The sequence below is a fragment of the Struthio camelus genome, chromosome 12 (assembly GCF_040807025.1).
Source record: "Struthio camelus isolate bStrCam1 chromosome 12, bStrCam1.hap1, whole genome shotgun sequence".
In the NCBI taxonomy this organism is placed as follows: Eukaryota; Metazoa; Chordata; class Aves; order Struthioniformes; family Struthionidae; genus Struthio; species Struthio camelus.
The window spans coordinates 16,159,460-16,184,524 of NC_090953.1; the positions used below are offsets into that span (position 1 = coordinate 16,159,460).

The 25,065-nt window shown below is 39.6% G+C and overlaps 1 protein-coding gene across 1 annotated transcript; it reads right to left on the reverse strand.

The window, feature by feature from the left end:
• Positions 1-2,073: 2,073 nt before the first annotated feature.
• Positions 2,074-15,835, reverse strand: PYGO1 (pygopus family PHD finger 1). The gene is made up of 3 exons (XM_068958235.1): positions 15,687-15,835; positions 11,091-11,176; positions 2,074-9,282 (listed from the first exon to the last, which is right to left on the reverse strand). The coding sequence occupies exons 1-3, from the start codon at positions 15,733-15,735 to the stop codon at positions 8,161-8,163; spliced, it is 1,257 nt and encodes a 418-aa protein (XP_068814336.1). The 5' UTR covers positions 15,736-15,835; the 3' UTR covers positions 2,074-8,160.
• Positions 15,836-25,065: the final 9,230 nt, after the last annotated feature.

Genomic DNA, 25,065 nt, shown 5'->3' on the forward strand with positions numbered 1-25,065 from the left:
AGAGTTCAGGTTTTAATAGCTATATTCCAAAGCAATGTTCAAGTGGTAGTGGTTACTAAGAGCTAACTACTGCTGTTCATTGCTGCAGTATATAGAGTTCTCACAGAGGTTCGAAACTTTCAGAGCAAGAAATGCATCCTATTTGATATGATCTCTTGATTATTCTCTACCCTCATTCACCAAGATCAGTATCATCAATTGCTTGCATGGACTGGAATTTCAGATCTGAATTAAATTCCTCATTCTGAGAGCATTCAAAGGCATAAGGGGAAAAAAAAGATTTAACTGAAAGGCAAAGTGCCTTATTTATTTATTTATTTTTTTTAACTTGCATGATACAGAACTTCTGACTAATGGCAGATCTGCACCACTGAGTAGGAGTCTTCCCTGTGTTCTTTTTATTTTAATACCTCTTGGTTGTTGTATTGAGAGGCAACGAACTCAACACAAGTTGAAGTAAGGATGAAACAATGAATTTCTAAACATCCTTTCTTTGCCATTCAGGATTTTACAGACCTCAGGCTTCCCTCTAGGAGATGGCTTTTTTCTAGAAAGAGTCTTAGCTTACTTGGTGATTTCTTTTACATACCTTTATCTTCCTTGCCAACCTCTGAGTCTTTCCAGTTCTACTAAATATTAAGATTGGAGAGGCTAAAACTGCACACAATAGTTAAAATCCTACTTTCCTTCTTCCTGGATGAAGCAATGGAAGAGGGTTTTTTTTTTTGCTTGTTTTTAAATCAGGGTGTTAAATAGCGGCATTGGCTACAATGATTATAATGTAACAGTAACTCAAAATCCCCTACCAGTCCAAATGTAGCTGTATTCATCCAGAATGTATCCTTCAGTTTTGGAGAGTTCATTCACAGACAATAAGAAGTCTTAGATCTTTTGAATGCTGTCTTCTCCTAGATCTCCGATGCAGAAGTTATTTATTTCACTCGTAGAAGACTTACAGTAAACGTCACTAACAAATTTCTAAGTTATTGTAGCAGATTTAGCCGATTTCCCACATAGAGGAATGGGACTGAGCAAGGTCTTCGATCAACTTTGCAAATCAGATATTGACACACACCTGCAGAAACATCACCTACTTCATATGCATTCCACATTGCTAGCTTACTTGGAAAAGTGACTGAGCTCTTGCTATGACACTTTGGCAAAACAAACCATATGAGAATTACCATACCAGAATAGAGGTCCATTCAGGATCTTTCTTCCGTTGGCACTAACTCAGCAGGCAAAAGTGCAAGAAACAAGGAGATCAAATACCCGTTCAAAAACTTTATTCTTAAATTGCTGTCTCCTGTGCTCTGAAGGATGGAGATTTATATCCCTGTCAAATCTTATTTTACTAATACTCCTCTGGACCTTCTGGTTGTCAGTATATATCATCCATCTCTTTTAGGGGTTAGCTCATTTCTAATGGCTTCAGAGGCTTTAATATATAGAAAAAAAATCCTTGTAGTTTACATTTTCTTATCTTTAATTTAATAAATGACCTTTTTCCATCCTTTCTAAATTCTCCCCCCTTTCTCTCATCCATCCATATTTTTAGAAAGAGCAGGAATATATTCTAAGATGCTTTTTATTCCAGTGAACATTGTTATGAGTGTGTGGCTTTAGCCCATATGAGTTGCTTTTAAAGATTATCTTTAAAGTACCGATTCACTATGTGTTAGTTGTGACATTTCAAACAGAGACAGCTTAGTATGAGTTTTGTAAATTAGAATAAATAATAATTATTTGCGTAATCTGTTTCCAAATGCAGACACTTCTGCAATCTGTGCAGCCAAACAATACCTGAACCCTTCTTATCCCCTAAGAAAGAAATGGGGCCCAGGGTGCGAGACCTCTTCTAATCTGCTTTAAAGTCAGCTCTAAATTAATGCCACTACAGAACAGCAGACGTCTCCAAGAGAGTTAGGAGCTATCTTTTCTGACCAATATGGCCTCAAACTGTTTCTTGCCCTGGATTACGCCTAATCCAAATGCATCCTCACAGGCAAAACATTAGAAAAGTTAATCTATACATTACATTATCTTCATGAAATCAACAGGCAATTTCCCCACAAGAGTTAGCTTTATTTTAAAAGAAACTGAAACCAGAAAACAGAAAGCAACAAAGTTACATACAGTGCTGGACAAAATCTGCCATATACGTTTTCCAAGAATGCTTGATTTAGATCCTGATATATCTTCTTCTAAAAGGGTCAAATATCACATTGTTATTTATAAAAAAAATTTAAGTGTCAACAATCTTAATCAGCTCATATTTTGTACTGTTTGGATGGCAGTCGATTGGTAACTTGCCTTTTTCAACTAGTCTTTAACACTGAAAGGAGAATTCAAACAAAAGATAACCAAGTAAGAAGGCCCTAAAGAATACAGTGTCTGTTCTAAAGGCCATATAAAAAAGCTTGGTGGAGAGACTGGCTATAAAGTAAAAATTCCTCAACAACTACATATTATTTCACATTTCAGAAAAAAAAAAAATCGTGAAAAGCCAAGAAATTAGAGAATGAATATAAAAAAAAGCTCACCCTCCCTAAATTATATGAAAGTTCAGATTGAGCCCATTCTTTGTTAAACATCTAGGTAACAGCAGATGAGATTAGTGTCTAGGAATAGACGCAACATCTCTTGTGACTCCAGTCACCAAACTATCTCCAATACAGCAATTTCTGAAGTACAGTGCATAACCTCTGAGGGAAAAAAATAAGGCTGAATCAGAAATTATTTTTGAGAGAGACAGTTTGTTTAAACACAAAAAGGAAAACCATCATGTATGTTAAACAATAACAAAATAGGTATTCCCTATGACCTTGGTATAAGCTGTTTCTGAACCAATAAACTAAGGGCCACACTGAATACTCTTTAAGCTAAAAGCAGCACCTCAAAGGGGCTGAACACCATTCACGATTAGTTAACTCAAAACTGATGCCACGCAGCACTAGGGCACTAAGGGACCCTTTATTTCCACGTAAAGGATGGAAGTTATAGGAGTTCCATACACAAAGAAGTGAATGTGCATAACGACGTAGCGTAGGATAGTTATATTGCCTTAAGAGCTCTGCTAAGTACACTTAATTTTCCAATTTGAAGGAAAAGTCTATTCTAATATAGAAAGCTTCAGACAAAACTTAGCAATTGCAGAGTAATTTTAAAAATACATCCAGTTCTACATCCTCCTGCATATATCTAATCACATCCAATAGCTAAAAAACTACATGTTTTTAACAACAAGATGGAGTATTAGAATAGGATTTTCACAACCATACACATACTACCAAATGTTCACCCATTTGTCAGAGGATAACATTAAAGAATTCATAAAGCGTTATGGCAACAAGATGACAATGCACATAAATGCTGCGTGTTCTGAAAGGTATTCAGTTTTAATTATCATGAATTGCTACCATCTATCATACCTCATTCTATGCAAGATACCAGGCCAGCTACCAATCCATAAACAATAATGTTTCATATACTTCATAGAGTAGCTTAAAACACATCATGATATGAAATAATTTGTATTACATAGTAATTTAATCCCTGGCCACAGGGCTAATGTTGGACAAAGTCTGGAAACTTTTTTCCAATTTGAATTACATACGTTAACTTTGCCACACACCACAGCACTAATGCATGTATTACTTCAGACATGCTCTAATTTAAAATTAAAACAAAAAGCTGTTGCAAAAATACATGTCACCAATGTGGAACACATTCAAGATTGTATAAAAAGTACTGAACTGATATCCCAAAACAGGTATATTTAAGCAGTACATAAGGAAAGATTAGTTTTAATATGAAACAGTCATTTAAGTCACATACAACATGATAAGAAGCATGACTTCCTTTTTAAAAAATGTTACACCAAAACTTTTACGGGCAGGCAATGTTTATATATAAAATGAAAAGGATATATTTTATGCAGATGTGTATTGTCTGTATTAAGTTGGAAGAAAGAAAAATGTTGAAGAGGTGCTACATTTGAACACCACTGATCTTGCAAAAATCTCAAACCACAAAAAGCATTTTACCTAAGAATATCTAAAAAAGTCATGGGCCCAGAACTGCAAACACTTTGAAAAGTTCTTGGCTTTGTGCATGCACTTCTACTGACTTCATTAAGAAGTCTCCCATGCTTGAAGTTAAGCCTGAAAGTGTGTTTACAAAATTAGTGCTTAGTCAAAAACAAAACAAAACAACCACCCAGAGGTGACAAAGTATGTTCCTGTTTGTACAACCCAAAACATAATAACAAAATTATATTTTTGTTTTAAATAGAGCAAACTTTTATCATATTACCTTTTGCGTCTTCAGTATCTTTCATCTGAAGATCTCAAATAATAATTAAGCCTCTAAACACCCTTGGGAAGTAAGCATTAGTCCAATCTTACGAAAGAACAGACTGAGGCACAAAGAGTTAACTTATTTGCCTCAAGCTGCACAAGGGATCAGTAAAACAGCCAGAAACAGGATTTTTGATACCCAGTCTCTAGCCTATAGGCAGCACTGCCACTTAATTCTGACACTAATAACAAAATAAGTATTTTAAAAGGATAAATTACATATCTTCTTATTTAAGACTGGTCTCTGGCAAAAAGCAAGTTTGCCAGTATTAAGGGCTGTTCAGTCCAGTTTATAGCTGTTTATTTCAGCCTAGGAAGAATAGGGTGGAGGTGGGAAGGAGTTTGGGCGGTATAGGCTACACTTCCAAGCATGACAAAGAGGTTTTTAAAAAGGACACAGGCATTTCCCACAAAAATCTTCAGGTTTGTAAGATTTACAAAATCTTTGCAATATTTTGGTGTGCAGCACCAGTGCACTCTAAATCACTAATAACAAAAGAATCACATGATAGTTCAATACAAGTTGTTTCATGTAGCGTATTATAAAAACTCACCTATTCTAATCAGCCCCCCCCCCCAGCAACCCTTCTATAACTAATTTCTAATTCTACCCAGCTGACATTTTCCTATTACCTTACTAATAAAACAAGATTGCTGTTTTTCCTGTGCATACTTGAACTACTACTAGTCAATACATCCAGAGAAAAAAACCAAAGTGTAATTCTCTCTCTAGGTATAGAATCCAGGTATACCAAGAGCATATCAGTAGGGCAAGCATATTGGCTAGATGATTTTTTGAGGTCCTATTCAGTCCTTTTTCTATGATCAGTGCTGTAAGAAGTTTTGATTTGTTTTATTTGATATTTTAAAATTGGCATTTACTAATGCCTTGAATTTGTAAGTTAATATATGCAGAAAATTCACTGGGTTACAAACCCAACATGGTACCAGTTTAGAAAAACTGAAATAATTTGTTAGAATAACTTTCACAAATACACAATTTAGGCCTTATAAAATTATATTCTAGTAGATTTTTTTTTTTTAAGTTCATAAGAACACTATATTTGTATTCTAATGTTTTGCTAACTTATATAGAAAGCACTTGCCTAACTTGACAGAGGATTGAGGGAAAAGATTTCAAGAAACACATGGCTATTTTAAATATAGCGTCTGCTCCGAAATGTTAAAACATTAATTCAACTTCTGAGAACAAATGCCCTGAAACATCTTCTCACGTTAGGAATTGGGAGCAGTGGTGTAGGGTATTGTGAACAGCATGCTTGGATAATAGTATCATCACCAAATCTTTTCTTGGATTTTCAAACACTGAGAAAAATTCTGATTTGATTTACATTGCTGTATTTCAGAACCAGCTCCATAAGCTTCACAGTGCAAATTGTTGCAACAGAAATAAAATTATTTCCCACAGGAACAAACTTATCTAAACAAGGTTTGGTTTAATTTCTACTTTAGATACCAAAAGGAAATTCTAACTGAAGTCCGTCAGTTACTAGGAAAACTGCTGAAGATATTTCCTCCGAGTTTGTTTCTTGGATTCTCTCTCTCTCTCTCTCTCTTTTTTCTTTTTTTAAAACATAACACCTCTAACAAAACAAAACTAAGTTTAATCTCTGTACTAAACAAAGCAAACAGTGCTGAAAACAGAAGCCCTGAATCTGCATTACACTTTCTTTATGTCTCCGTACAGGAAATCCTCAAGATGTGAATTGTCTCATTCACACTTTGGATATTATTTCCTCTTTCCTGATGAAAAGAAAGACACAAATGAGGGGGATACTGCACTTAATATTTATCTGGTAAAAGATGGTATATAAAACTTCTCAATATTAAAATAAAAGGGGGGACCAGGGTTATGTACATCCGCAGAAGAAGAAATGTATCTCCCAGGAAAGTTTATTACTACAGTAGAGCCCATTTAATTCAAACACAACGGTGAACTGCCAAGCAGTTCTTATTTTTCAATCATTATCATAGCTTACTATAAAAACGTACCTTTATATATACACACATTTGTATTCTGTATAAGTTCTTACATTACTCATCACCACATATCTGAACACTTTCTATCACATTAAGGAATGTGACTAGTACCTCTAATGTTTGCCATATGATTTAGTTTTTAAATGATTGGCAATTAAAACCTCCCATCACAGTGGTGAGTATTATGAGCAGAGTCTGTTATTAGAGGACCACCATCTAAGTAAAAAAAACAAAAAACAAACAAAAAAAACCCACACACCTCCAAAAAAAAAAAAATCACAAAAACGTCTTTCTACAGAAAAATTCATTTTCAATTGCATGTACAGCTTTACCAAACTAGCTGCTTAGGCTAAAATGTTCAAGGCTAGATGCTTACCTACATTAACAAACAAAAAAACTAAAACAAACCAACAAATAAACAAAAAATCAGTTATTTGAGATCAAGAATAACATCAAATTACCCATATTAAAAGAGAATTCTTGAATTCTTGAACATGAAGCTCTAGTGCCTTTCATGCTTTTTAGTAGGATTTCAAGTCTAGCAAAGAAGCTAAACTTCCAATTACTCACCCATGATACCCAGTAAACTCGCATCTCGTAATGTGAACTGTTATTTTTCTTCACCCTAGATTTTTCTTGTTTTTCCCCAAAACTGAAAAACTGGCTGAGGCAGTGGTGGGATTTCAGTTTTAAGACCTTGCTGGCCAAATTATCTTTCAGGTCAGTCTGTGCTGAGCACACTCCATTCCTTCACACTCTTCTTCACGCCAAGTAGACTGTGCAAGCTCAGGATGACTGAGCAGGCTCTAGTTTAAAGCCCTAGGAGGTGGGCAGGACTTTCCCTACATTAGTTCATTCACAATTCTTGGGCAGCACGGAGGCTGGAGACTAGAGCCGTCAATGAGAAAGGAGTCAATTGAACAGTGACGACAGAAGCCGAGACTGTATGCATATGCTTAAGATAAATGAATTAAGGTTACATATGCAACCCGAGTTTTGGTATTCTCTAGATTCAAAGCATTGGACTTGTAAGCTTGCTCTTTTCTGACTTTCTAAATGCCAACATAGTTTGTAACTATTTCCAAGTAGTGCAAGACCTTGCAAGACTCCTCAGCAATTATTTGCTAAGAAGTCAAAAGAGCTCATTGCCTTTTCAAGGAAATATAAAGGTGAGAGTTAGTGGGCTTCATTGTATTGCTAAGCATGAAGTTAAATTTAAAAATAATGTTAATGCATTACTGAAAAAACAACAACAAAAACGGAGAGAGAGATAAAATACACACAAAGTCCTCTGTATTTACCCTAAAATAAAAACTACTAGTACAGCACATTCCTCCATGTCACCTCCACTACTTTCAAAGAAAGGTTAGCAAGAATATCAGTAATGGACATTCACCAATAATAATTAAAAAAAAGTAATGAGCACCTGCAAGTATAGTACCATCAAAACCGAGTGCTAACGGCTAGCTTTAGTTAACACACTAACACTAGTGAATAGAGGCTATTCACACAGGCACGTTTCTGCCTTCAATAACATTTTGAATGCACATCCTCCTTCTGATCAGATGTCAGTTATGTTCTACGGGATCAAGTGTTTTTTTGTTTCTGATTAAACTATAAAACATTTGCACACCTAAAACTAAGAGTACTAAAACTGAGATGCAAGTTTGAGTGAAAACAGATTAAAGAAGAAAAGATACTAGCAATCAAATAGAACTGATTGTCTGGAGAAAGTGAAATACTCAATTTGTAACCAAACCTTTGTAACAAGTATTTCAGCCACTACCACCGATTCACGTTGCTAGCCATCCGTATTCAATGCAGGTGGCCCTGCAGTTTCTCTTGTGCGCATTAACTGGACATCCTTGTCAGCCATACATGTATCACAACCCCATACTGCTGATGCTTCTGCTGTAAGAAGGCCATAAGCTGACTCAGTCATGCCTGTGCAGATTCGATGAAACCATTTTTGACAAGAGGCTTCACATAAGATGGCATCCTGGTCATCGTTAACTTCATGTGTACAAATTCCACATGGATAGACTGGTTCAGAGGACGAGTGACCATGACGATTGGGATGAAGGGGCGTTTTACTGCTCTTTTCAGAGTTGCATCCTTCAGCGGTACCTCGAGGCTGGCGGGACTTACTCTGAGTCCCATTTGAATGGCCAGCGTTAGTGTTATCAGCACTATTAGAATGGCTGCTATCCTGATTTACCACATTGTTTCGAGTAACATTTTTTAGGTCACTGTTACCTTGACTCACAATGTCCTCTGTCCTGTGATGATGCTGATGAGTAGCAGTGTTCTGGCTGGATGCTTTGCTTGCACCTTGACTAAAGTCTTGCTTTTGTGCTGATGATTTTGTCTGGTTGTAAGAGTTTGGTGGAGGAACGAAAGAATGGTTTGACTCTAGCTGAGAATTTGGGAAATTTGGATTATTTCCAGGACCAAAGTTAGATGGCACATCAGGGTGAGGTATCTGACTAGAATGACCAAAGTTCTCACCAGGATTTGGTCTGAAATGTTGTCCAGGAATACTGACGTTTTGATTTATCTGACCACTACTATAAGGTGGTTGATTTCCAAAACCTGGATTATCATGTGGACCAAAGCTGAAAGAGTGGGGTCGACTAAAGCCCATTCCCACAGGGTTTTGAGGAAGAGGGTGTGGCTGGTTTCTGAGAGAGTAAGAACCACCATATGGCGAGGACACTCTGGGCAGCATGTGAGGTGGCATTCTGAAAGTGTTATAGCCTCCAAAGCCAGGATAACCAGGACTACTAAAATATGGATTTCCTGAAGGAAGTGGTTTGTAAGACACAGTATTATAGTTGTCATCAAATGGATTTGCAGCTACAAGGTGGTCAGAACTTGGATTCGGCGGTGGAGCATATTCAGATGGAGGAGGAAATGATGATCCCTAAAAATATTTTAAATAACACTTTAATTAGTTTTTATACGTCCCTGCAAGAAGACCAACCACAAAGGCCCTGGATTAGTAGCACTACTGTTGAGAGAACCATTCAGCTGTTATGTAAAACTCACCACTGTACGCTGCCAGGCTATCTGAAATTTCAGTAGGGAAGCAAGAGAGAAGTTTGGGCCCCAGATAACATAGTGATTTATAGTAATGTCAGTATTTTAAGAATTGTGCAGTTGCACAACCATGCTGCTGAAAAATACTACTTAGCGTATAACTTGTGTTTCTTCATCTTTTACTTAAGAAAAGAGGGAACATTGGAAAAAAAAGTGTTATTTAAACATACATGCAGAAAATGTTTCAAATGCTTTAAAGAGCAGATTTGGAGCATTTCCTTAGTTTCATTTGGGGATTAATTTACTAAATATATACCTCTTAAGAGACTGCACTTCGTGAGGATATACAAACTTAAAATACTAATGTTACTATATCTCCCCCCCACACCTCAAAAAAAAGAAAAAAGTATATAGGAGTCTGCATATGGAAATTTTCTATCTGCTATGTACCAGACAAAGGTGCTCCTATGAGCATTCACTGATTGTCAGGACAGTCTGGAAGGTATCATCAGTAGGTATAAAAATACAGGGAATTTTAGTTACAAGGAACGTTTTGGAGCTCAGAGGCCACTTAAATGTCATCAGAGTGGCTATACAATTGCATCTTATTCTAGACTAGCCTATGGGAATGTCTGGCCAGTTCACTCTCACCTCTGTCCCCGATATTAACTGTACTCGCAGAATGTGCATTTCACCCTAAGTATTGATAACCAAAGACTGAAGAAACAGTTCTTTTTCTCCATGTTTCTACTGTCCTGCAAGTTTTGAACGTAGTAAGAAAAGACAAGAAACTAATCTGCATTCTCTCTACAGTTATTGTCATTCCAGAGCAGAAGAAAGCTCACCAACAGAGATCCAAAAGCCTGAAATTATCTCAGAGCAGGTTTCACCATGACTATTTTAAAATAAAACAAAAATTAAGAAAACAGATCCATATGCAAATAGAATCTGGATAGGCCTAACAGAAAGTGATTCTTTGACCTATGTAAGTAAAATTACTCTCGCTGGGCAGTACAAAATTAACAGACACTCTCAGTCATAAAGCTGAATGAACACAAAGGAAAATTCTGCATTATAGATATCTAATTGCTTTACATGTTTTGTATCGAGGCTTCCTTTTCTGGAAATAGCAGCTATATAGAAATGCCAAATTGTAGAGATTCACTGGAAAGGAGCCAAACCTGCCGCATCGCTTTTGCTTGAACAGCGCTAGGAGAATATGCCAAAAGTTTGGTCAAAACATTAATAAACTGTACAGATCCATTAGCCGTACTAGCCATTACATATATAGGAGTAAGGGTAAGAAGAAAAGTAGTGTCATGGCAGCTACTTATTTTCTGTATATATTTCTACCAATGGCTAAAGAGTCATTAAAATAAAGTCTGTCTCAGAATTAAATCCATATGGTCAAACACAGTCATTTCAGTCTCACTGTGCTCCTCCCTTTATTGGGCTTTGGCAACCTATGGAGATGTAAAATAACTTCAGTGAGAGTAACTTAGGGTTATGAAATTTCATAAAGATGACAAGAGAGTGGAGATTTCAACTTAGTACTTACATTAAAAATATTTTAGTAATGCTTCTGTTTGTGAGAATGGACGGATATTCTGAACAGTGAAAGATAGTCATATTAGCAAACAACATCCAAGTACACTATTTATTAAGAAATCAAAAGAACCGGAGACAATTTACCTGTGTATTTGCTTTGCGCTTTTTCTTATCAGGGCTTCCAAGCTGTACTCCTGGTCCTCCTAACCCATCCAATCCACTGTCACCACCTACAAAATTTCAGTTAGTGCAATACTGCATTAGTTTCCTTATAGACTGTATTTTAAGTCTTTGCCTGTCGTATCAACAGACAGCCGCTACAGATACTGAACTTTCATTATTTCTGGTGCCTTACAAGCCCTCAAGGAGCATACCTAGAGGTAAAAGGTAACATATCTCATATACAGCTCTCTGACGCCATTAGGGCTCTAATGTCCAATTCATGCTCATTACAGTTAGAATAAATATTTCCATTTACTTTGTGTTTATCAGTCCCTCAGTTCTTAACATGTCTTCTTCACTAGTCAAAAGTATTTCTTTTTTGCATAAAACTTTCAAACCAACTGCTTAAAACCATGCCTAAGATTCACCTCCTATTTAATTTACATGGACATAGCATTCATCAACCTCACGCTACCAACCCACAACAGTATGTTACAATATGCTGAGAAGGAAAAACCAAACAGTAGCAGATCAGTGAAGGAAACCCACTGAAAACTTGCCATATTTTTTAGACAGATCTCCAGTCTGTCAGATCTAAGTTTCTTTAAATGCAAGACTTCATCAAACAAAAAGACACCTGCCAAAAATAATGAGACAGGATCTAAGTGAACCTGCCCTCCTGTGCAGAAAACTCATGGAATAATTAAGCACGGCTGCTCTGGCACAAAAAGGGATAAAGAATGCTCATTTTACAGATCACTGGATTTCACTTTGAGCAATACAAAGAAATATCTATCCTTGACATGACACTCATCTCCACCCTTCATCAGAGTGGGACAAGCTCCCAAAGTTTTAACAATCATGACTTTCATTTTAAAAACTCTAATAAGACTACAGAGAAAAAGAAGAGATCTAGTATAGTCCTCATTATCCCAGTAGCTTTGCCTTTGTGGGGTTCAAGTCAATTTGCCTTCATTTGAGAATGCAGAGATGACCCTGCGACAAAGTATGAAAATGCTTTCGGATTATATGGAAGTAACACATTTTAAGGTATTAACATCATTACGCTAACAAACTGTATGTTATTTCAGTTTTCCCTAGGCTTATTAAAATAATGGCTTGTTTACCTTAAAACATATATATAGAAAAATTATTCTTTGTTACTCAGAGCAGTAAAAAGTGAGCAACCCAACCTAAAAGTTGTAATGTTATTTAAAACTCTTATCGAAAATACAAGTCACACGTTATCAAGATACATGCTGCTGCACACATAAGTTTGTCTTTATTACCAAAAACAACCTGAAGCAACTGTGAATTATGGATAGTATTATGCAAAGAAGCATAACGTACGACATTAAACAGCTCTGCATTCGACAAGTATTCCCAGCAGATAGTTAAAGCAGCTTTAGGACTGTTCAGTAAAGTAACACCAAATATCCCACATAGGTAAGAACTAGACCTATTGTATACAAACTAAATATCCAAGAGTTATTTCAAATACTGCTGATGAAAGGAGGCCTATAACTATCTATTGAGACAGATTTTTCACTCCTAGCCTTCCCCCACCCCACTCCATCCCTTTTTGTCTTTTTTGACTGAAGAGGTTTCAGGGAAATTACCAGTCCTGCCTCCAACAAAAATCCAGCTCTGCCTCTACTTTACTAAAGCTCTGTTTAGCTTTGGTAGTTGCTGTTGAAATTTAATCTCATTTTTTATACCTGTAATTCCCAAAACATTTCATTACGCATTCAGAAGATAAATGGACATCCCAAATCAACAGCTATCATTACTGGCAAATTTTAAGCCTGAATTTCGAAGACCATGGCACGAAGTCTTGATCATGTTCCGAAAAGAAATTCATGCTTGAGCATAATGTACCACAGTACCACCTACCGTCAGGGTAACTGGGGATTACTCTGAAATAGAAGTCCTTTTTGCCTTGCTTTAGAATGTAAAATTCTTGCATATACTTAAGAGTACTAGGAAGCACTGCAACCCTATTAATATAGATAGTAAATAATCATAGTATAAAATTATATACAAATGCCCCTTAACTTTTGACTCTATACGTCATCTGCTTGATAAACTCATAAACTCAACTCACTTTCCATCAGCTTCTTCTCTCGCATTTTTATAAGCGTATCATAACTTCAAAGGGATAGCATTGTGAATACCCATCTTCACAACTGCATAAAAAGTTCTCCTGTTTATAGCCCTGTACTGCTGACAGCAAAATATTACAAATATCTAGTTTCTTTTAATTAAATTCAACAGCTAGTAACACAGAAATTAATAAGTTTAAGACCAAGTAGAATGCTGAAGATCATACGAAAGTGCTCACTGTTTTACACTACTCTAACTTAAAACTTCATAAAACTAACTATAAAATCATTCTCTGGGATCTGATCCTTCAAATATGTAAGCATATAAATACTAGAATTCCAGTGATAGTTCCCAGTGTTTTCTATATGGATTACTTACATCGGTAAAGCCACTCCTATGCCTAGGTTTGCAGGACTGGATCCTATATCCGAAAACGAACAAAGCTTTTGTACTCTCAGTTCTCACTGTGTGAGGCCAATGATTTAACTCAGCCCTATGAATTTATATTTTCCCCATGGATTTTATAATGATTTAATTTATACATGAAAGGAAATTGAATGTTAGTCCTAGCATACCTCCAAAAAAGAATGAATAAAGGTTATTTTCGTGCAGCCAAAGTAAACTTTCTTGAAAGTCACTTTTGGTACCTACCACACAGACTTTTCATTAAAATGGGTACTGAGCATTTTACAATGTTGCAATATTTGCACTAATTGCGCAAAAAGTTATTTTATCATCCGAGACTAGTTTTCCAGGAAAAAGAATATGTTCTTTTTGACTGAGACATCATATATACAGATGAATTTAGAGATATAAAAACATACCCATTAACTACTCCCCTTTTTCATCATGAATAAAAAGGTGTTTCAGCCATTTGGGTTTGTGAAGTTCAGAGGGATAAGTCCCATATTCTCTTCAATTTCACATATGCATATGCATAAGATAGATATTTTCAGTTTGAGTTAGGAGAATTGAAGTTTGTCGTTTGAATTGAAGTTTACACGTGAACAGATTATGAATTTGCATATAATATATGCTGTGCTTAATATGCTGCAAATAAACTGTAGGCTCTCTTAGATTCATACTCACTGACAAATCCCTCTCTATTTTTTTTTTTATTTATTTTTAAACAGGATGGGTGCCACAGCCTTTTTACATTGTGCTTTATCTAAGTAAGAATATTTTCCAAAGACATATAAACATGTAATTATACTTTCTTTTACGAATAGGAAACTAAAGAGAGTCTTATTTTAGCCAGGTTTAGTGACCCTATTCTGAGGCCCTGATCCTATAAACAGTTTTGATATTAAGTGGTAATCCCATTGAACTCAATGGATAACTCAGGCACGTGAAACTTTGTATGAGCTTAAATATTCGCAGAATCAGGGCTTGAGAGTGGAGGAGCTTAATGCATCCCAGTCTCCTTTGTAACACTGCTGCATATTTTCATTCTCAAGATTGCAAACCAGCTGCTACTAGAATAGTTTTAGAAAAGTGAACTGCAGATCAATGGCAATATGAATAGCAGAATCCTCACCTCTCCCCACTTAACCCAGCCATAAAGAGCTTAAAACACCAAGAACAATAGAATTCCGGGGGCAAAGTGGGAGCGGAGGAAAAGAAAAGCAATAAATACCAGGTCTCATCATTTTGCCATTATTTTCATCCAACTCAGTAATCCTATCGTCTTCTATTATTTCCTTCAGAGATGTATTTCTGCTTTTAATCACTATAAGGATACAGCTACCATAGTTGCTACTGCCCTTTAAAGTCCGTTGTGCCGCCGAAGTCAGGAGAGAGATCCTGTATCTACCCTTTTCCTGATACATTTCAAAGAAATGCGTACTCCAGAGCTCACTAGAGCCGTACAACAGTACAATTAATAAAACGGAAAAAAAAAAAATCAGGAAATTTTTCATTTGGCAAAAAGAAAAAAAAACGGAACCCCAGTTAAAATCAAACACTAGACAAACATTAAAGGGTGAAAGAGTGAAAACCCAAGCGTAATTTATGGGCTCTGCATCAGCACTAACTCGGACATGTGGCAGAGCCGACGTATTCCCTTGCACCAACAGTATGCACACTGCATACTAATAGGCAGCACCTCCCGAAAAACGAAACGGCAGTCGCCACGGAGCCGCGCGCCTCCGCGCCCGGACCGAGCCCCCAGTTTTGCGTCTCGAGGCCCGGCGGCTGCGGGCGCCCGCGGGGCCGGGCCGGGCCGGGCCGGGCTCCGCCGTGCAAACTTAGCGCGGCTCCTGCGCCGCCCGGCCCCGCCGCCGCCGCAGGGACCGACCCGCGCCGCGCCGCGAGGGGGGCGGCAGCCGGGACCCCGCGGGCGCCCGGCCCCGGCCCCGGCCCGGCGAGCGGGGCGGCGCTCGGGGCCGGCCGGTGCGCGCATCCCGCGGCGCGGCGCGGCCAGCTGCCCTCCTCACGGCAGTTAGGCCCCGGCGGCCGCCGCCGGCCTGCCCCTACCTCGGGATCTCTTCAGCGCGATGGGCTCCTTCTCCTGTTCCGCTGACATTACAGACCGCGGCGCATGGCTCCCAGGGCGGCAGGAATCGGGGCTCTTTGATGCTGCTGCCGCCGCCGCCGCCGGCCCGCACCCCGCCCCCGCCGCCCCCGCCTCCTCCGCCGCCGCCCCCGCCCGCTGCTGCCGTAGCCGCCGCCGCCCCAGCCGCGGAGCCGCCAGACTTTGCAAAGTTTCGGAGCGGGAGGGCGCCGCGGCGGCCCTGCGGCGGCGGTGACGGCGGCGGCCGGGCCGCGGCGAGCGGCGGGCCGCGGCCGGCGCCGCCTGGGGGCTGCGCGGGGGCCCGCCGAGCGCCGCGCCGCACCGGCCCCCCGCCGCCTGCGGCCACCCGCCTCACCCGGCGCCCGCCGCCGGGGCTGCCAGGCCCCGCGCAGCGCCCCCTGCGGCCACCGGCGGCGGCGGGCGCAGCCGCCCCTCCCCGCCGGCCGCGGCGGGCTCCCCGCGGGGGGCGTCCCGCGCCCTGCGGCCCCCCGCCGCCGCCCTCGCGCGGGGCTCCCGGCCCCGCCGCCCCTCAGGCGGCCGCTCGGAACAAAGGCGCCGCCGCCCTCCCAGCCGCCGCCGCCGCCGCCTCGGGCCTCCGCGGAGCGGGCCGCGCGCCCGACCGTTGGGGCGACCGTTGTCGAGGGCCAGGCGGAGCAGCGGGGGAGGGGCAAGGCGCGCGCGTCGCCCCCTCGGGCCGCCCTGCCGGCCGGGCTGCGCGGGGGGAGCTCCTTGGCCAAGCTCGGCCCGGCGCCCGCTCGCTCGCCCGCTCGCCTCGCTGCTGGCGCCTCCTCGGCACGCGCTCGGGGCGCGCGTCGCGCCGGACGCTGCTGGCCGCCTCGGCGGACGGGCCGAGCGGCAGCGGGCCCCGGCCGGGGCTCCGGCCTGGCTGGTCGGGAGGAGACGCGACCCGCTGGGCCCAAGCGGCGGCCCTCAACGTGGCGGTAGCCCGTCTGCGCTCGCAAAAAAGGCAAGGCGAGAGGACAGTCGCCTCTTGTCGTCACTGTAATTCTGTGGAAACGCATGTCTTTTTCCACAGTTTTCTGTCTTCCAAAATGGCTGCAAGCCCGTGGAGTTACGTGCTTGATGTGTGCCGACCTCGCTGGGGAGCGAAGGCTTTCTGTCGGTACGGGAATGGTAACCGGGCTCAGTCCGTGCCACCTCCTGTCCCTCTCCCTTCAGAAATTTAGGAACAGACCACCTTGCTCACGTCAGCGCTATGTTAACAGATACTTCAGGCAGTCGTGCAAATACCCCAGAAGTTTTCACTCACCAGAGAACATGAAGGGGAGGCTTTACAAGACACATGCCCTCCTTCAGCGCACTGGGTACTAGCTTCATGTATTCGTACAGTGAAAAGGTCAAAAGAAGAGTGAGGAGGATGGTCCGGTCCTAGAATGAAAATGAGAAAACTGGGTTTACAAGGGCTCGTGAGTGATTTAGCTGGTTAAGTTTGTAACAGGTACAGAAAAAAACCTAGGTCTCTTATTTTTGTGCTATCCAATAATAAACAAAAGAACATTTTAGCAGAATAACAGCCAATTAGTACAGGAAAAATAAATACAACATTCACTCCCTATGAGAAGAGTCAAGTTTTCTGTAGAAGTTTGAAAGGGCTTTGTAGAACCTACAATAACTCTTGCCCTAAGACATGCCCAAAGGTAGTATTTTGCATTGGTGGCTTTTGTTTCTTTTCCTTTTTTCAGTGTTTTGTACAGTGGAGTCCTCATCCTTGACCAAAACTGTTAAACTGTTAAATGTGTTTTGAGTAAGGATTTATTCTCCCTCAACTGGGATAAAGGTGTCAAGGTGTAAAATACCTGGTTTTTGCAAATACCTTATTTTCCATTATATAGCAGTGTTATTTCTTTATGTAACTTCATGTTAGACATATAGTTGTGACTTTTCCAGTGTTTGGAACACATTTTCTGGAAAAAAATGATGTCTGTGTAAAGGCTAAGGTATCAGTGTCACTTCTATATTATTTTGCATTTCTATTCCAAATAAAGTGAAGAAAGAAGTTCAGCTTTTTATGTCATTTCTGTCGTTCCCTAGACATCATTTTTATTTGTCCACAATGTCTTACTTTGCAGCAATCCCAAAATGCATGTACCTTGAGGTAATAGCGTATTACCAATATTCTCTTGGGCTCTCCTGCTTAATTTTGTGTAATCTTCCTAAAGTATAGCTTGTTATTAGCTAGCGAGGTGGGTGTGCGCTAGTCTATATTTGGAGGAAGATGTTATGCATCTTGTCTGTGAAGAGATTTGCATTTTCTGTGATGGAGGTAGCTGTAGGCCTGGATGATTCTCCTAGGACTGCATGAGCTTTTGTGCAAGGCTGCCTTGTAATAGCATGTAGGCTGTAATTATGAATGCGCAGATTGATGTCACTGAGTCTATAAAGGTTTCTAGGGGGAGATTGTCTGCATCAGAAATGTGAGCAGGGAATTCTGATTTTGCCCAGTACTCTAGTTGCAAAAAATTACATCTGTTTTGCTGCTCATCCAAATTCAGGTTTAACTTGCGCTCAGGCTTCTTAGTGTGTGGTCTGTGAAATTCTGTGGGACTGACTTGTCACTTCTGGAGCTTCATTTGAAAAGGCTGAGGTGGTGTGTCTGAAGTGAATTAATTCACTTTCCCAGGAGGCCTGCACCAGCATCTCAAACATTCCAAAAGAGTCAACAAAACCTTCAATTACGACACAGTTCTGGCCACCCAGTCACCTTGCTGCTCATTGGTTGTCCTAAATTTACTGCAGCGTTTCTTTCTCTCAAAGCTTAGCATTAATTAAGAAAGCTTAGGAAGGACCTAATAGCAACCTTCTAATAGCTAAGTGGAGGTTACCAAGAAGCCAGAGCCAGGCTTTTTACTAAGGCGCACAGCAGAAGAACAGGAGACAATGGTCAAAAATTGAAAAATTCTGTCGTATCTGAGTGGCTATGACAGAAAAAAGTCATTATGAGGCCAATCAAGCGTTGGGCCAGGAGCCCAGAGCGGTCGTGAAATCTGTCCTTTCTTAGGATTTTTAGGACGCAACTGGGCAAAACCCTGAGCAGCGTGGCCTGAGTTCAGTGTTGACCTTGCTTTGCGCAGGAGGTTGGGGTAGAGACTTCTGGAGGATTCTTTTCCAACCTGAACGATTCTGTGACTCTGAGTTAATTTCCTTATTCTTAACAATAACCAAAGTTCTTGCTTCCTGCTGGAGTACTCAGTTGTGAACCAATACTATTTGTTAAAGTTTAATACTTTATAGCTCACCTGACTGTTGAAAAAGGTGGATTCAGTGAGATAACAGTAACTTCAAACACATCTGACATATCAGGCCTTAAAATGTTATTATGTAGAGAAAGCTATTTTAGGTGATTTCTAGGTTCTTTGCCTTATGAATTCAGGTTTTAAAAAGCCTATTGAAAGAGCTTTTCTGTACAAACTATCAATAGGTAAAGGAAGTTCTTTTGTCAGTCATGACTAACATTGTCATAGCATCTGAACTTTCAGCACTGCACTGCATCATCAGAAGGGGAGAAATAACAATGAGACGTGGATCCACAACATAGGGTTGTCATCTAAAGGGTTTTTACCACATCCTTCACATGCATGTACTGCATATCTCAGGAGCAAAAGAGTACTGTATTAGCCCATTTTAACAACATATGAATGTATAAAAGTATGCTAATGGAAAAAATATAAACACCTCAGAAATCTACTGAAATTAAAAGAACTCAGAAAGGAAGAAGTGAAAGCTTCATTCTGTTTGATTTTATAGGGGCCAAGATTTCATCCTAGAGGAATAAAATTAGGAGAGAAAAATAAAGTGTGTCATCAGAAGAAAAAAACAAAACGAAGTAGCTGCCTGAAGTCCGTAACTCTACCACTTCCAGTGCAAGGGGAGAATACAAGTTTTCTTCTCATGTAAGTCATATATGTTATATAATAAAGCACAGAGCTTTAACCTGTCACAGTTACCCTGATATAATCAGCTCCATCGCAGAAAGTATCCAGTATGCAATGCACGGGATAGACTTGGAACTCCTGCAGGCTCATGTACAGGCACAGTACATCCAGCCTGCTTGGGCAGCGTCAGGACACCACGCAGGCACGAGGAGACTCGGCAGCATGTGGGCAGGCGTTCTGGCACGTGGAAACCTAAGCCAAATTGCTGATACTCTCTTCTTCCGCCTAGACAGAAAATGTTGAATTGAGGAAAGGGGACACATTTGGGGAAACTTGTCTTGTGATGGCCCTAGCTAATAACAGTCTTTCAGCATCAGTAGATTCTATTCCCCCACAATACTATGTGAAGAAAAAAAAAATCAATAGTTCATTTTTATAAAAGGCCCTTTTCCATGTAATTAGAAATTAAAGTGCTAGTTCTACAAGCAGTTACTATATATATTTCACAATACCTCTGTGACAAATAGGACTATTTATCAAGGCTGAAGGGAGTCTCTCTCAGGCCCAAGACAACAACAAACATATCTTTTTGTTGTTATGCCAGACAATTATGCCTCTTCCTCCAGATTAACTTGTTCTCCTCCTCCACATCGCCCTCTTTCATGACAGTAAAACTAAACACATGCATAAGTGTTTATAAGTTATACAGAGATGCTCTTTTTTATGGCTTTTTAGTCTAGCTGGATATACATCTGGTTTCTTACTGGAAAGACTTGTTCAACTAGGTCCCTTCTGGACCTATCAGATGTAGCACGTCCACCTTCCAGTCTCAGCGATTGTAACTGTAACTAAAAGAGTTTGAGCACAAATCATTGGAGTTATTTTAGTGCAATTTGCTTGCCTACTGGTGAATGATACATCTGTTAGGGTGATGTAAACCAGGTCCCACAAGCCGACGTCTGTTTCATTTCTGCTTTTAATCAACAAAAATTAAGACTGTCTAAACTTTTGCATTAAGCAATCATCTGCATAATACAAAGTACAAAACAATATATAATCATGTTTCAACTTTAACCTAAAATGAATACAAAACTGTCTGTAGGAAAAAAGCACAGAACAGATTGCTTTATCCCATGAAAGAATGTAAGAGTTTTTCTCTAGCTGATTGCATTAATTTTCTTCCATACGATGCATGATATGGCTTGAAATCAAGTAAAAAGCTTGAGAGCAATCATGCCTTTGTCTAATCACATAGCAAATCACTGGCTGATGATATATTTTCCTAAACCTTCTGAGACAAGTTATTCATGTACTGATAAAAAAAAAAAAAAAAGTCCCAGAAGTGTGTACTAAGGGCACTCTAATGTCGTATCTATACTGCAACAAAATTATTAAAATTCAGAACAAACTTTTGGACAGTTCTTAAACTCAGCATGGCCAACTGTTTTTTTTTTTTTTTTCCAGTTTACAGTTATAAAATAAAGCAACATCCAAGCATTTAAAGGAAAAAAAGTTCCAGTACACTTAGATACTCTTGCCAACAACGCTTAGCAGTGCGATGCGTGACAGATAAAAAAAACTAAAATTTATCCAGCGTTTTAAAACTATAAGATTTTATCACCAATATGTACAAATTAATAAATATAGAACCTAAACATTTACAATATGAAGAAGAACATCTGATTATTTAGGAACTTAAGTTCATTATTATATTTATCTATATACCAAAGTACAAAAGTTTTGACAAATCCAGTGGATTTATATATATGTGTGTAAAAACCTCATTTGATTGTCTTGTCATGAAAGAACATACTATTTCTTTCCCCTCTTCCTCTAGGATAAGTAAAATTGAACTTTGACTTTGTCATGTTAAGGTTATCAATGTAATACATTTTAAAAAGAGACAAATATGTGTTTAACAAACCTTTGTAGGCTGCTCTTTAAAATGGACTATTTCCCTACTCAAAGAAGTGTTCTCCTGTTGAGCAATGAATAGTGGAATGGGGACACTCTGTGGGGAAATGAAAGAAATGCAATTTCTTTCTCTTTCTGGATTATCATCTTTAATCCTTTCCATTTTCCTGTTTATCATAATTTGATGACAAGAGAGGTATGCATTTATTTCCTGCATTTACTCAGTTCTCCCAAGAGCCCTTTCTGGTTTTCTGCAAAGGCCACTCTGATCTTTGCAATAATTGGTTATGGATGTGCTCTTGGATCCAGACTCTCTTAATGACTTTGCTGGGAGTTATAAAGTTTGTATGCTTTAAAAACATCAGCAAGCCTTGTCCCAGGCTGTCTTATGCATCAGTGCATTTGTAAGTAATTAAATTTAGGCGATGACTCTGCTGGGATTTTAATTGTAGAATTGCCAAATTGAAAACTTTGTTATGAAGCTAAAGGAGTAATAGTGATAACTCAAGCTAGTAGAGCATCTTGCGGTAAAAGCTCACCAGTCTGAGGACATATTCTCTCATCTCAGGCCTGTGCCTCTGAACTAGCTGAGAGCTGGCTGCAGTAAGAGGGCAGGACAGGCATGGTGCTTCCTGACCCATTCTTATCTGTCTGCTTGTACTAGAGGGACTCTTGCTGAACACGATTGCTCTTTTCTCTTACACAATGCCACCCACTCTTTATACAAAGTTTTGCAACCCATATTCAGTTGACAAGATTTACATCTTACAGAAACTTACACACACACACACACACGCACACACAGAAACGCATTTGTTTTGTTTTATGGTTCTGCTTTTTATGCTTTTGGAGAGTGCAGTTCACAGGCCATCAATTCATTGGTGCTGTCCCTGGGATGAATCAGGCCATTGAACATTGCTGACTGAAGTCCTTTTTTTCAAGCACTAGGTGTTCCTGTACACGAAGAGTTAATGATGGATGGAAACCGCAGCTCAGAGAATCAGGCAGAGTCACTAGGAATAGCAGAGCTTCTCTCAGCACCTCTCCAGGCTGTTCTGGATTATGTGATGCCACTATGTGCAGCCTCTATCCATGCCACGATTGCTCTAACCCTTGTTACAGGTGGGTAAATAACCTCTTTTTACACTAAGGGAGAGACAGTCAGTACCTTACTGCTCTGATCAAGGAACACACTAAGGAATAGATTTAACCCGTGGATTTGCAATCCAGTTAAATCTTCAGTTAATCTTCAGTTAAAACCAACAAGTATTAGTAGGGAGACAAAACACTGTTGCTCAGCTCATGGTTAAAAAACTCCAGCCTTAGATTTAGATGCCAGATGTGTCTGATGGTACTGTTCTGGTTTCTCTTTGGGGGACCTCTGTATTACTCTTGCTTTGTTGCTTAGCCTCTCCTATTTTAGGGATGATGGGGTACATCTGATCTCTGTAGGAAGGATATGGATAAAGAGTTGAGAACAGGGGCAAATTTTAGCAAGAGTATATCTATCAAGAGGAACAACTTTACAGCTGCATCAGATAACTTGTATCAATTGCCCTTCCCTCCATCCAGAATAGTAGTTGAGGTTTTCCAACTACAATTATCTTTCTAAGAAATTAAGAGCAAGATGCTCAGAAGCCAGCTCTATATTAAAACAGCCACCAGGACCAAAATCTCAGTACAAAAATATCATTAATGTTACAGATATTGTTATCACAGTAGACCTGATATATAGACCAAGCATTTCCACAATTATGAAGTAAACAAGGAAATGTAGTTAGAAGACAATCAAGGAGACTAGCACATGACAGTATGTGCTATGCAATTTGTTTTGGCAACTGTAGCTTAGTTTTAATTTTTAAAGGATAATGCTTATTGGAATACAGTAGCAAATACCCTGAAATCTATTTTGAACAAGTAACAATGTCTGAGTAATAGGAGACCTTCTGGGAAGAAGCAGAAACCGACTAGTGTCTGAATTTTGGTGTTTGTGGACTATTAAAGAAAAATGCAGCTAAAGCAACAAGAAAATCTTTTTCTAACTGAAAGAAAACATATCACAAACATGCAAAAAAAAAAAAAAGCCTACTATGAAATCTCAGAATTCTGCCATCCTTTGAGAGGAAATTAGGAATCAAACTTAGTTACTTCATTTGTTTATTATACAGCAAGAGTAGGGAAGAACACAAGAACAGATAACTAAATATACCTAAGTACAGTGTGACCTAGTTACATAGATGCCGCATTCACCCATTACATCTGAGAGCAGCTTCCCTAATCCCCGGACTAAATTTCATGGGAAATCCAGGATTTTAAAAAATGAATGTGGAACTAATTATTTAAAATATATGCACTATCTGCCTGTAAACACCAGACTGGATTAAATTGCTTGAAATGTATTATGCCTAGTGGGTACAATTTGAAATCTGAAATCTACAGGGTCGAGAGCTCAGAGAGCTATATACTTCTGTTTCTAGAGAACTCCTGTCATTTAGTTTTCTGCAACTGCACGGCTGGGCTATGAGTTTTGACCCTGCTGGGCTACAGAAGAGAAACATCATCAAAACCCCTCAAAACCCTGTTGAATACGACACTAAGTTGTGGAGCGCTCCTATTAAAAAGGCTGTTTCCAGTCAACCCAACTACAAATGGCCACCTAATCACTCAGGCTGATGTTTCAAAATCATAGGACATGATGCAAGCCAGCACACTCTACTGGGCACCAGGGTGCTTGTCCTATCTGTAGCTGGTCCTCAAAAACTAATCACTGAGGCAATGTGGGCTCTCGTGACCCTCTGAACCTTTTACAGTAATGGCAGAAGTGGACTCTTACCTGGCTAACTGATTCTATGCAGTGCTACAAGGGCTTCCTCATTTGCAGATCCTCTTCACTGATTTTTATCTCACCATATGTAGAGATCACAAAGGTAGAGATGGATTATAAAAAGAAAGAGGGCACTTTCCTCTTTAATATAGTCATTTTTATGTAAAGTGTTGTAAAAGCTAGTATCAGAATTCTCGTCTCTTACGAACTAAAGGTTGTCTTGCTTTTCATTTTGCAGAAGAATTTTAATTGAAATACTTAGAACTCAAGCTTGGAGTTAACTTGTCCTTTGAAGTTGGAAATCTTGATCTCAAGTGATTCATTATGCCTTAACTTTGTGGGTTTTGTGTAAAGCAAAGCCAGATTGTTTTATTTGATAGAGACTGAGCAAGCTGTTATTGACTCTTAAATATTCAGGATCTATTCCAAAGTATGATGGTTGCTAACATGAATGATATCATTTTTAATGGAAATTAATTGTATTTTTATTTTACAATCTGTGCTGTAAACTATCTTACTTCCAACTTCAGTTGCATAACCTAACATAGGGAAGGCTGTGAGCAAGCAGGCCAGTGGGAATGGTTTAAGCTTATATTACTATGAACTGCAAAAAGTGAAGACCTAGTATACATTAACCTCTGCCACTTTTACCCCGGAGATAGCCTTCAGCAAACCAGAGGAGTTAATTTCCTAGACCAGCAGACCAAAATC

Excerpts from the sequence above, each read along its gene's own strand:
- PYGO1 (XM_068958235.1), bottom strand. The coding sequence starts at position 15,735 with ATGTCAGCGGAACAGGAGAAGGAGCCCATCGCGCTGAAGAGATCCCGA. Across the intron at positions 11,177-15,686 it reads CGCGCTGAAGAGATCCCGAG|GTGGTGACAGTGGATTGGAT; the intron begins GTAGGGGCAGGC and ends GAAATTTTGTAG. Across the intron at positions 9,283-11,090 it reads AGCGCAAAGCAAATACACAG|GGATCATCATTTCCTCCTCC; the intron begins GTAAATTGTCTC and ends AAATATTTTTAG.